The 13,017-nt window shown below is 42.6% G+C and overlaps 1 protein-coding gene across 1 annotated transcript; it reads right to left on the bottom strand.

Moving 5' to 3' along the window:
* Positions 1–6,683: 6,683 nt before the first annotated feature.
* LOC139315027 (basal body-orientation factor 1-like) lies at positions 6,684–10,402 on the bottom strand. Its single transcript, XM_070941050.1, has 3 exons — positions 9,910–10,402; positions 8,922–9,043; positions 6,684–6,821 (listed from the first exon to the last, which is right to left on the bottom strand). Exons 1-3 carry the CDS (start codon positions 10,400–10,402, stop codon positions 6,684–6,686), a joined length of 753 nt encoding a protein of 250 aa, XP_070797151.1.
* Between the last annotated feature and the right edge of the window lie 2,615 nt (positions 10,403–13,017).

The raw sequence follows: 13,017 nt of genomic DNA, 5'->3' as shown, positions 1-13,017 counted from the left end.
ATACCTTCCAGGAGATGTTGTAGAGTCTGATGGTTGACTGCTTTCTGTCCGCCTGCATGATGCGGATGACGTCCTCGGAGTAGAGCGCCTCCCTCAGGAGGAGCCCCTCAAGAGCCAGGCGGTCAGATTGAGCCATTGGGGCTCTGGGTGGGTGACCGCCCCCTGGCTGAGAGACACCCTCTCTGGAGGAAACTGCCAAGGAGGTGCAATGGATAGGGCCACTAGGTCTGAGAACCAAGGCCTCCTTGGCCAATGAGGGACGACGAGAACGACTTCCGCTTCCTCCGTAATTATCTTGCAGATCACTCGTATTAACGCCAGGGGCAGGAAGGCATAAAGGAGCCCCGCTGGCCAGGGGCAACGGAGAGCATCCATGTCCTCCATTCCCGGAGATGGGTAGCGAGTGATAAAGCGTGGAAGAAGAACATTCGCTGATGAAGCAAACAGATCCACTTGAGGCTGTCCGAATCAGCGACAAATGTCTTTGACGAGATCGGAGTGGAGACTCCACTCTGATGGTTTCACCATGGTCCGACTGAGGAAGTCCACTTGGATGTTGTCCTTGCCGGCGATGTGATCTGCCTGTATGGAGATGAGGTGAGCCTCTGCCCACCTCCCAAGCTTGAGAGCTTCCTGCATCAATGTCTTGGACCTTATCCCTCCCTGGCGGTTTACGTGGGCTTTCGCTGCTACGTTCTCAGTGACTATTAAGAGTCGTTGTCCCTGAATTGTCTTGTGGAAGGACAGAAGGCCCAGGCGAATCGCACGGAGTTCTAGCAGGTTGATGTTGGACTGTGACTCCCGTGGTGACCAATGACCCTGAGCAACCTGCCCTTCCAAATGTGCTCCCCATCCATGTAGACTGGCATCCATCGTAATGACGGTCAGTGGACTGTCTATGAATAGGCAACCTTTGTCCAGAGCTGGGGAGAGCCACCAATGCAACGACCGATGAACTGACAGAGGAACCTGGACTTTGGTTTGGGAAGCAGCAGTCCTGGTACGTTGGTGCGGTAGCATAAACCATTGGAGACTGCGCGCATGAAGACGGGCCCAAGGCACGATGTTTATGCAGGATGCCAGTTTCCCTAACAGTGTCAAGAGTGTGAGTTTGGACACCGTCAGTTCCAGGAGGATTTGACGGATGAGAAGTCTGAGATTGTCTCTCCTCTCGTGAGAGAGGAACACCTGTCCGGCTCGGGTGTCGATTATTGCCCCGAGATGAGTTAGGCGGATTCGGGGTTCTAGTTGATTCTTGGGTAGGTTGACTAAGAACCCGTGTTCTCGCAGGACTTGTAAGGTTAGTTGGAGATCGGCTTGCGCCTGTGGAAGGGTGGAAGCCTGAACTAATATATCATCCAGGTAGGCTTAAAGCCGTACCGGGACAGACAGTAAATGTGCCACTAGGGCTGCTAAGACCTTCGTGAAGCTGCACGGGGCCGATGCCAGGCCGAATGGTAGGGCACGATATTGAAGATGTCGCCCCGCGTAGCTGAACCTTAGGTAACGCCGGTGGTTCGGTAATATAGGGATGTGTATGTAGGCCTCGAAAAAGTCAATGGAGGCTAGAAAATCTCCGGGCCTGATCGCCTCCAGAATGGACTTTAGAGTGTTCATTTTGAACCTCCTGTAGATGAGGTGGGTATTCAACGATTTTAAGTTGAGTATCGCTCTCCAGCCCCCAGAGCGTTTCAGCACCACAAAAAGGATTGAGTAAAATCCCTGTCTCCATTGGTCTGGAGAGACCTCCTCCACAGCCTTGATGTCTAAAAGATGCTGTATGGCAAGCTCCATGAGTCTGCGCTTGCGAAGTGAATTGGAGACGGCATGGTACAAAGTGGTTCGGGGGGCTGAAAAGGAATTCCAACGGAAGTCCGAATTCGATGGTGTGAAGGACCCATTGGTCCGTCGTGATGCGAACCCACCTGTTGACAAAGAGGCTCAACCTGCCTCCTATAGGTGCATTGAGAAGAGAGTCATTTCTGACGACGGAACTGGCAGTTGCCAGTTCCACAAAATGACCACTTGGAAGGGCCGTATGACTTCGGCTTGTCCTGAAAGGAACCCCTGTCTGGTTGGCGAAAGGAGCCCTGAGAATAAGGACGTTGGCTGGTGGTATCTTGGGGAAAAAAGCGGGAAAGCTGTCTACGGTAGTAGGGGGCTGCCTGGTGATCCGCCCGTCTAGTGGTGGAAGGCAAAACTTTTTTCCTATCCTTATCCTCGACCAATAAAGGTTCGAGAGAGTTACCAAACAACTTGGACCCCGAGTACGGGGCAGAAGCGAGTTGCCATTTGGCTTTTAGATCAGATGGCCATTGGCGCAGCCACAATAGGCGTTGCGAGGTGACTGATGATGCCAGCACCCGAGAGGCATACTTAGCTGCGTTGAGTGTGACATCGGACACAAACTGGGTGGCTGCAATGATTTTGTTGAGGTCCTGGTGGACCCGCACCTCCTGGGCAGGTAAACGAGATTGCAGCTGTTGGAGCCATAATAGGGATGAGCGTGTGAAGAAGGAAGCCGCAGTAGCGGCTTGTATCGCCCAAGCAGAAGCCTGGTGTGTCTTTTTGAAGACAGGTCAAATTTCCTGTCCTCAGGCTTAAGGCCCTCGGAGGTGTCCCCTGAGATATAGAGAGAAGGGGAAGAAAGGGCAGCCACAGGGCCATCCACGGAAGGTACCTGTAGAATGGTAGCTAGTGTAGGTTCCATGTTATAATTACGACGGTCAGTGCTGCTGGGTGTTGGAAGAGATGCCAGATTGGACCATTGTTTGCGGACAATGTCTGTAAACAATGTGGGTGCTGGAACGAAAAGTTGTTTGGCAACTGGTTCCGAAAATATATCATGACTGGTCAAAGTTGAGGCAGAAGTAGTAGTAGTAGGCTCCAAAAGACCCGAAGTGACTTTTGCCTTGTGCAATAGTGACTTAAATAGCCCTTGAGGGAATAATCCTGTAAAGGCCGGAACATCCAGAGGAGCACCTTCGTCATCTGAGAGGTCAGTGTCTCTCATCGGTTTGTCCTCTAAGCCAAGGTCAGCACTGCCTCTAGATCTCGTTGGAGACCGTTCAGGAGAACCAGTGAGGCTAGCGGAAGGTGAAACCCGGGTACGCCGAGAATGAAGGCTTTCCGATACTACAGATGCTGAGCGGCGTTCCTGTATTCCCGTTGCAATGCCATGTGAGATAGCTCTAGCAATTAAGTGCTGTACCGCCTCAGACAGATCCTGCAGGTTCAGGTGGTCAGGATTCTGTGCAGGTGGAGGATCCTGTGGTGTAATAGCACAATCAAAGGGATCCCCTTTTTGTTGGTCCTTTGAATGGGGAGAACTAGTACCTTGTTGGTCAGCTCTCTCAGGTGATGACGCTCTAGAGAGGTCAAGATCATCCTCAGCAGTCTGGTCACAGGAACCGGGCCAGGCCGTAGGAGCAGTGACCCCAAGGTCAGCCCTCACCGCCTCGTTCTGTAAATATTGTCGTTCCAGCACCTTTTGGTGTTGTTGAAGATCTTTGATCTCATCCTGATGTTGATGAGACCTTCTGCCTGAAGCAGAGTTAGAGGAGGCCTTGTGGCCAGTCTCGGCCCTGTTATCAGAAGACCGTTCAGCCATAGTAAGACGATCAAGTGGTCAATGGCTTGCACATCAAGCTGAAGTTAGGGTGGCTTTCACAGAATCTGGAGGATGCCAGCACCAGATGCGGCCAATGAGGGGCGCGAAAGAACAGCGAAACGCTGTGTTGCAGAACTGGAAGTGACTTGCTGAGAAATCAGTAGCCAAGGCTTCTGTTCTTTTTTTATTTCAAAATGGCCACCCGACGTGGAGGAGTGCAATTAAGATGGCCGCTGAAAGCAAAAAAATGGTTGCCTTCGAGGATCGCGCTAGTAATGGCGTCTAACGGCCGATCCAAAGTGTCCTCCTTAATTGCCACAATTAGCTGCCCAAGTGCCGTAAGGGGCCGCCCGCCACTCAAGGGATAACCTTGAGACAATACCCATGGTGATCAGTTGGGGATAGACTTGCCACAGCCTTCGCACAAACACCTCAGCGGAGCGCCGTTCAAATTTGCCGGTTTAAAATGGCCACCGTCATTGTTGAAGCTCTGCAATGGCAGCCACTGACGAGGCAACTTCATGGTTAGCCGCCCTGGCGAGAGGCAGATCCAGCAATCCTCGGCTGGAGGCTGAAATAGCGGCCGGTGCTTAATCCGAAGGCGACGAAGCGCTGGGAGCGCTAGCGCTGATCAGCTGTAGGGTGGGCATGGCGGCAGCGTTTTCAGCCTTAGACTGAAGTGGCCAGCTCGCACAGCGCAGAAGCTTGATAGTAGAAGATTGAAGAGTAGGTAGAAGCGAGGAGAATAAACCCTGAGCTAAAGTCAGGGTGAGGAACTCAGTAAGAAACCGTCTGGTCAGATCACTGAGTCGAATAAAACTGGAGGCGACGGAGGCACGAGGAGGCGTGGCCAAAGCAATTCGACTCAATGACTGGCCAGACCAACTGGATCATCTCCCACTCCTGACCCACTCCGCAGCCTTCTGGGAGAATTTGGTTATTAATTTATCATCTATTCCCAATAGAATTCTGTCCAATTCATTCGGCTCTTTTTGGATTCCAAATTTTTTCATGTTCATCTTATATCTTGATTTTATTTGTAAATACCACCACCAATCAATGTCTGTACCCTGTTCTTTCAATTCTTCTCTTGTCTTCAATTCTCCTTCACTGTTCAAAAGTTCATTGTATGTTCTCATCTTGTCTATGTCCATTGCATTTGGATATATTTGAGCTTCCATAGTTGACAGCCATCTTGGAATTTTGTCATAGTGATTTTTCCTAATTTCTGTCCAAGTCTTTGAAAGTGTCTCTCTAATGATATGTCTCCTAAAATATTCGTGTTGTCTAGGTTTCTCCTCCCACAAAAATGCATGCCATCCTTTCAGCAGATCAAATCCCTCTAATGTCAACATGTGTTTGTTTTTTAGTTCTATCCAGTCCTTTATCCATGTAAGTGATGCTGCTTTATAATAAGTTTGCCAGTCTGGTAATCCTAAACCACCCTTCTCTCTGGTATCTTGGAGATGTTTCAATTTGATTCTTGCCCTTTTTCCTTGCCAAATGTATTTTGATATCATTTAATTGAAATCTTTGAAATAGGTTCTTCCTGGGTTTATTGGTATTACTTGAAATAGATACAATATTCTTGGTAGGATGTTCATTTTAATGGAGGCAATTTTACCTAAAAATGATAGTTGTAGTTTACTCCATATTTCTAGGTCTTTTTGTATTTGTTTAGCCAATTTATAGTTATCTTCTTTGAGTGTTGATACTTTGTTGGTGAGCCAAATTCCTAAGTACTTTATTTTTGTTGTTATCTGTATTTCTAATGTATCTTCCAATTCTTTCCCTTGTGTTTTTGTCAAATTTTTCGTTAATATTTTTGTTTTTTGTTTGTTAATTTTCAGTCCTGATACTTTTCCATATTGTTCTATTTTCGCTAGTAATTTCATTCCTGATTGTTTTGGTTGTTCTATGATAAATACTACATCATCGGCGAATGCTTGTAATTTATATTCCTGATTGTTTATTTTTAGTCCTTTTATTTCTTTGTTTTTCCTGATTTCATTCAATAATTCTAATGCTAGTATGAATAGTAGGGGAGATAAGGGACAGCCTTGTCTCACCCCTTTAGTTATTTCAAATTGGTCCGTTGTCTCTCCATTTATCCATATTTTCGCCGTTTGATTGGAATATATTGACTTAATCATATTTAAGAATTTGTCATCTACTCTCATTTTTTCCAATTGTGATATTAAGAATGTCCAATTGAGATTATCAAACGCCTTTTGTGCATCTAAGAAAATTAATGCCATTTGTTCATCTGGTTTTTGTTCATAATATTCGAGAACATTGATTATCGTTCTTGTATTATTTTTGATTTGTCTTTTTGGGATGAATCCGTTTTGATCTGGGTGAATGTAATCACTAATAATATTTTTCAATCTCTGTGAAATAATTAGAGTAAATAATTTGTAGTCCACATTCAAGAGTGATATTGGTCTACAGTTTTTAATTTGAGTAAGATCCGAGTCTTCTTTTGGTATAAGTGTAATAGTTGTCTATGTCCATGATTTAGGGATTTTGGCTTCTAAGAACGCTTCATTAAAGACCTGTAATAAGATATTATCTATTGACTGATGACCAATTTTATAAAATTCCGATGGTATACCATCCGGACCTGGTGTTTTATTGTTTTTCTGTCTTTTTCTTGCCTCCATTAATTTGAACATCGAAATCAGTCTATTCAATAATTCTTTTGGATTTCATTTAGTTCTTGAATATTGATTTTACTTGTTCTGTCCCCGTCTACACACACACACACACACACACACACACACACACACAGCCAGCTGAGGGTTAAAGGAAGCACTTGGCACACACAGTTTGTTATCAAAAACTTGGCAGCAAGACGAGCACCGACTGCCAAGTGCATTTACTTAATATCCCTTCACCAGATAACCAGAAATACACACAGTTTGCAAATAGTCCAGTTCAAAACAAGAAGCTTTCGGCAGATTTAAGCGTTGTTCGAAGTGACTAGCCAGAGTTAGTTTTTGTCCATCACAGAGTCTTAAATGGCCACCACACTCTCTTATATAGTCTCTGGAGTGTGGTCCAGTGACTCAGACTAATCCCTGGCACGCCTCAACTGCTGCAACCGTTTATCACGCCTTCGTTGGTGTGGATCCAGGAACAACAGATCGCCTCCATCGCTATCATCGGAGACACCTGATTCCTGGCTAATCTCCTCTTCCTCGGCCGGCACCTGAGGCAGTGCCAGAGAGGAGAGGCCTGGAGAGGGAGGCCTGGCCGACTCCTCTCCTTCATGTTTGGAGCCTTCTCCCTCCGATAACATAGGCTCGGAGGACGGAGCCACAACATTACTTAAGTAGTCTTCAACATCTTCTTCTCGAATTTCTTCTTGTGTGTACAAATTCTGAAAAAAGTTCTTTGCAATTCTTTTCTTATCCTCATTCCTATGGTACATTTGTCCTTGTTCATCCTGTAGTTTGTGTATTGTTCTTTTTTCTTTTTCTTTTTTTAGTTTGTAGGCCAACCAACATCCAGTTTTGTTTACATGTTCAAATTGATTTTGTTTTACCATTTTAATTTTCCTTGCTATTTCTTTTTTTTATTAAATTTTTTATTTGAAAGTACAAACTAAACAAACAAATCACAACAAAACATACAAAACATGTAAACATATAAACAAAAATTCAAATATATATCAAGTTTATCGTAATTGTACTGTATGTTCTTATTTGTGCTTTTGACTCTTTATTATTTGATCTATCATGTCTATCTTTGTAATTCGTTGTTAACCTGTGTTCGTAGTTTATGTTCTTATTTCTATATTAGATCACTCCACTTACTTCCTACTCTTTTTTCCTTTTTCTGCCTTCCAACCAGGTGTACCACTTTTCCCATACTAGATACTAATCATGTTCCTCTCTATTTTGTATTTCCTTTGCGAGTCTGTCCATTTCTGCACATTCCATGACTTTGCTAATTACTCTATCTTCCATTGGTATGTCACTACTCTTCCAATTTTGTGCAAAAATTATTCGTGCTGATGTTGTTATATGAATAATTAAGTATTTGATTTCCTTTTCATATTGTCCATTGATTATGCCTAATAGAAAGGTTTCTGGCCTCATTTCTATTCTTTGTTGGGTTATTTCTTCTATTTGTTTTCTGATCGTTAGCCAATATTGTTTTGCTGCTGGGCAGGTCCACCACATGTAATAATAAGTTCCTTTATGGAGTTTACACTTCCAGCATGTTGGGGAGTGTTGGGGAACATTCTTGCCAGTCTGGCCGGAGGGAGGTGCCACCTATAAAACATTTTGCACAGATTTTCTTTGTAGGGTACAGACATTGTTAATTTATAATTTATTGTCCATAATTTTTGCCAATTGTCTAATTCAATGTTGTAGCCAAAATTCTTCACCCAAATTATCATGTTTTCCTTAACCACCTCTTCTTCTAATTTATATCCTCGTAAATAATTATAAACTTTTTAAATTATCTTGTGATCCTTGTAAAATTTTATCTAATTCATATTGGCCTTTTTAGAATCCAAATTGTGCCGAATCTTTCTTATATCTTGATTTTATTTGTAAGTATGGCCACCAGTCAATGTCTGTACCCATATCCTTCAATTCTTGTCTCGTTCTTAGTTCCCCAGTTCCCCTGGGGAACTAAGTTTTTCTGTCCTTGTTCATCCTGTAGTTTGTGTATTTTTCTTTTTTCTTTTTCTTTTTTTAGTTTGTAGGCCAACCAGCGTCCAGTTTTGTTTGCGTGTTCAAATTGATTTTGTTTTAATTTTAATTTTAATTTTCCTCGCTATTTCTATTGTTGTAGCTAGATTTATTTTATATCTTGTAAGATTTATTTTTTCTTTAACCATTTTATTGTGGGGTTCTTTCTGTAATTCTGTTTCATATTTTCCAAGTTCTGTCAATAGATTATCTCTCTTTTGCTGTTTGTCTCTATTTTTCTTCGCTTTATAGGAAATTGTTAAACCTCTTATATAGGCTTTGGTGGTGTCCCATATATTTTGAAGTGATGTTTGTTCTCTCGTATTTATTTGGAAAAATATGTTCATTTCTTTCTTAATCATTTCCGTATAATCTTTATCTTTTATAATCTCTTTGTCCATCATCCATCTTTTTTGTTTATGGTAACCTTTCCATATTACTATTATTGGGTTATGGTCCGCCCATACATTTGGTGCAATTTCGATTTTTTTTATATCCTTCCTTAGCTCTGTGGTCATCCAGGCCATATCTATCCTGGACCATGATTGATGGGGGTTCGAATAGAATGTGTATTGTTTCTTGGTCTTGTTCATTTCTCTCCATACATCCTGTAGTTGTAGTTCCTGGGCCATGTCTTTAAAAGTATCTGGGAGTGTCTTTTTCCTAAATTTATTCTTTTTACAACTTTGGTAATCGTTTTCTGCATCTGCAATCGCATTGTAGTCCCCTATAATGCATATATTTTCATAGTCTAAATCTTTAATTATGTTATGTATTTTTTAAAAATATTCTTTTTGATTTCCGTTTGGTGCATAAATTGATATTAATAATATATTTTTAGTTTCCATCTTGATATCAATCATCAAAATCCTGCCTTCTTCGTCTGTATAAATTTGTTTTGCTTGTATATGGTTTTTGATATATACTGCAATTCATCTTTTTTTTGTTCTGTTAATGAGGTGAATAGTGTTCCTAATCTTCTATTTTCTAATAACTTTTGGTGTTGTCTTTTGATATGAACTTCTTGTAGATTTTATGATATCCATGTTTAGTTTTTGTAGTTTCTTAAATGTATATGATCTTTTAGTTGGTAAATTTAATCCGTTTATGTTGATGGAGATCAACCTTATTTCTTGTTCCATTCTTCTTATCTGTTTATTGTCCTGAGTCTTCTTGTGTTCCTTGTTATGATTTGTGTTTTTCCCCTTGCTCCTTCTCTTTCCATCTTCTCCCTTTCAATTCATTTTCTTTTCTTGCTCTCTTTCCATTTCCTCTGCGGCATGTTCCTGGTTTTTATTTTCTGATTCCTGTCTGGTTTCCTGCTCTTCTAATATGAAATAGTGATCGAAAAATTCTTGGGCTTTCTGTACTGTATCAATTTTATGTTTCTTGTCTTCCCAGGATACCAGGATCCCTTCTGGCATCAGCCATCGAAACATTATTTTATGTTTATTCAATTGTGTTGTTAGGAAATTATAGTTCTTCCTTTGTTCTTTTATACGTCTCGGGATATGTTTTAGGGTTATTATTTCTTTCCCCTTATAACTGTTTCTTCTCTCATTAATTTATAGATCTCTTCCTTCACTGTTTTACGCGCAAATCTAATGTGGATCTCTTTGGGTAGTTTATTCCTGCGGGCGTAGTTTGTATGGACTCTGTAAATTTCATCTATTTCCCTGCTGATTTCTTCTTTCTCCCTCTGGGTGGCTTCAGCTAATATTCCCGTCATCAAATCTCTTAAGTCTTCTTCTCTATTTTCCACAATATTTTGAAACCGTAGGTAAAAGGAAGCTTTTTCCATTTCTAAATATGTGATCGAATCTTCCAATTCTTTATTTAATGTTGCTTGGTTTTGTTCCATATTGTCGATTTTTTTCTCTACTTGGTGCATTTTTACTTCCATATTCTGAATCCGTTGTTCGTTCTTTGCAATATTTTGTTGTATTTTCTCAATTTTGTTGTCCATTTTTTTAATATTGTCATTTATTTCTCCTACATCTAATTTCAATTCTTCATGATTCCTCCTTGTTTCCTCAACATTATTTGCTATCGATTCTTGTGTTTTACTCATCCCCTCTTGAATCATGGCTAAAACCGATTGGATGTTTTGTATATTATTTATTTATTTAATTTTTATACCGCCCTTCTCCCGAAGGACTCAGGGCAGTGAACAGTTAAAATAACATACATATAAAATGTGAATATAAAATGATTAAGCCAATTTGTTCATCGGTTAAGAATCTTCAGCATAAAGATTTAGAACAATTAGAAGAGATTTATGCCAGCCTGGCTTGGTGAAATAGAAAGGTCTTAAGTGCACAACGGAAAGTACAAAGATCTGGGATCATTCGTATCCCTGGGGGTAACTTGTTCCAACGGGTAGGTGCCCCCACAGAAAAGGCTCTTTCTCTGAGAACCACCAGTTGACATTGCTTTAGTGACGGCACCCTGAGGAGGCCCACCCTGTGGGAGTGTGCTGGTTGGTGGGAGGTTATTGGTTGCAGAAGGTGGTCTTGTAGGTACCCAGATCCTAAGCCATGGAGCACTTTAAGAGTAAGAACCAACACCTTGAAGCGCACTCGGAAGACCACCGGGAGCCAGTGCAGCTCGTGTAGGAGAGGTGTTACATATGAGCGCCATGTCGCTCCCAATATCATCCGTGCAGCTGCATTCTGGACCAGTTGGAGCCTCCGCGTGCACCTCAAGGGGAGCCCCATGTAGAGAGCATTACAGTAGTCCAGACGGGAAGTGATGAGGGCATGAGTGACTGTGCGTAAGGAGTCCCAATCTAGAAAGGGTCGCAACTGGCGAATCAAGCGAACCTGATAGAAAGCTCCCCTGGCCACGGCTGTCATATGCTCTTCTAAAGACAGCCGCGTGTCCAGGAGGACACCTAAGTTGTGAGCCCTCTCCGTGGGGGCCAATGACTCGCCCCCAATAGTCAGCGATGGTATCAGCTGGCTATATCGAGACGCCGACAGCCACAGCCACTCAGTCTTGGAAGGGTTGAGTCGGAGCCTGTTTCTCCCCATCCAGATCTGCACGGCTTCGAGGCACCGGGACATCACTGCAAGGGCATTATTGGGGTGGTCTGGGGTGGAGATCTACAGCTGAGTATCATCAGTGTAAAGATCGCACTGCACCCCAAAACTATGGACGAGCTCACCCAGCGGCTTCACATAAATGTTGAACAGAAGAGGTGAGAGGACCGACCCCTGCGGCACCCCACAAATAAGATGTCTTGAAGTCGACCTCTGCCCTCCTGCCAACACAGATTGTGACCGGTCAGAGAGATAGGAAGAGAACCACCGTAGAACAGTGCCTCCCACTCCTAGCCCCTCCAGCCGGCGCAGCAAGATACCATGGTCAATGGTGTCAAAAGCTGCTGAGAGATCTAATAGAACCAAGATAGAGGAGCAACCCCTATCTCGAGCTCTACAGAGATCATCAATGTGACCAATGCCGTTTCAGTGCTGTAACCAGGCCTGAAGTCGGACTGGAACGGATCTAAGTAGACAGTTTCATCCAGGTACTGTGGGTGTTGCTGTGCCACCACACTCTCAACAACCTTTGCCACAAAGCGAAGCCTGGAGACAGGGCGGTAGTTTGCTACAATAGCTGGGTCCAGAGAGGGCTTCTTGAGGAGGGGTCTCACCACCGCCTCTTTCAAGGCGGAAGGCAAGAAACCCTCACACAGAGAAGCGTTTATAATCCTCTGGAGCCAGCCTCGTGTAACCTTTCGGGAAGCCAGTACCAACCAGGAGGGACACGGGTCCAATAAACATGTGGTTGTGGTCAACTTCCCCAGTAACCTGTCCGCGTCTTCAGGGGTCACAGGGTCAAACTCATCCCAAATAACATCCTCAAGACTCGCCTCCATCACTTCATCTAAACTTACCCAGTCAGAGTCTAAGTCTTCCCGAATTTGAGCGATTTTATTGTGTAGATATTGTGCAAAATCCTCAGCTGGACCTTGCAAGGGGTCTTCCCGTGCTCCCAGATGGAGGAGGGAGCAGGTCACCCTAAACAAGGCGGCTGGGCGATTATCTGCCGATGCAATAATAGTGGAAAAAGTTATATTTTGCCGCTGCTATCGCCACTAAGTAGGTCTTAATATATGACCTCACTAGTGTTCGGTCAGATTCGGAATGACTGGCTCTCCAACTACTCTCTAATATTAAATGCAGGGGAGGCTTTTTCTTTATCTGAGGATAGCATTGCATCAATTGTTTTTTGTTGTGCTGGTGAGGATATTGTAGCTGTCTGGTTTGATATTAATTTTTTACTTGTCTTAGTTGTTGATGCACCTGTTGTTGTCATCTTTATTTTTTGTTTTACGATTTCCCAAATTCTCATACACTGTTTATCTTATAAGATCAATGTATTTTTATTTCTGTGTTAGTATTAGATTTATCCAATGTGTATAACTAAGGAAAAAGGTCCGTATATGAAATATCTTATTTGTTTTCTTACTTTTCTATTGTGTAGTCACTGGTCTGAGTATTTCTAATAGTTTCACTTTAAAATATCGTTATATAAGGGTTAGGTAAGTCGGTTAAGGAGCAGGGAGAAAATATAATAGTTCAGCAATTCATTATTCTTATTTCTATTTACTATAATATTTATATATAAAATATTAAATTAATAAATAACACTTTATTTACTAGAACACTAGTTCTAAACAATCAGTTATCAATAATT

The sequence above is a fragment of the Pituophis catenifer genome, unplaced genomic scaffold, assembly GCF_029215685.1.
Source record: "Pituophis catenifer annectens isolate HBS135680 unplaced genomic scaffold, rPitCat1.0.hap2 SCAF_3, whole genome shotgun sequence".
NCBI lineage: Eukaryota > Metazoa > Chordata > Lepidosauria > Squamata > Colubridae > Pituophis > Pituophis catenifer.
Note: the sequence above shows the minus strand (reverse complement) of the source record. Positions and strands in the feature narration are given on the sequence as shown.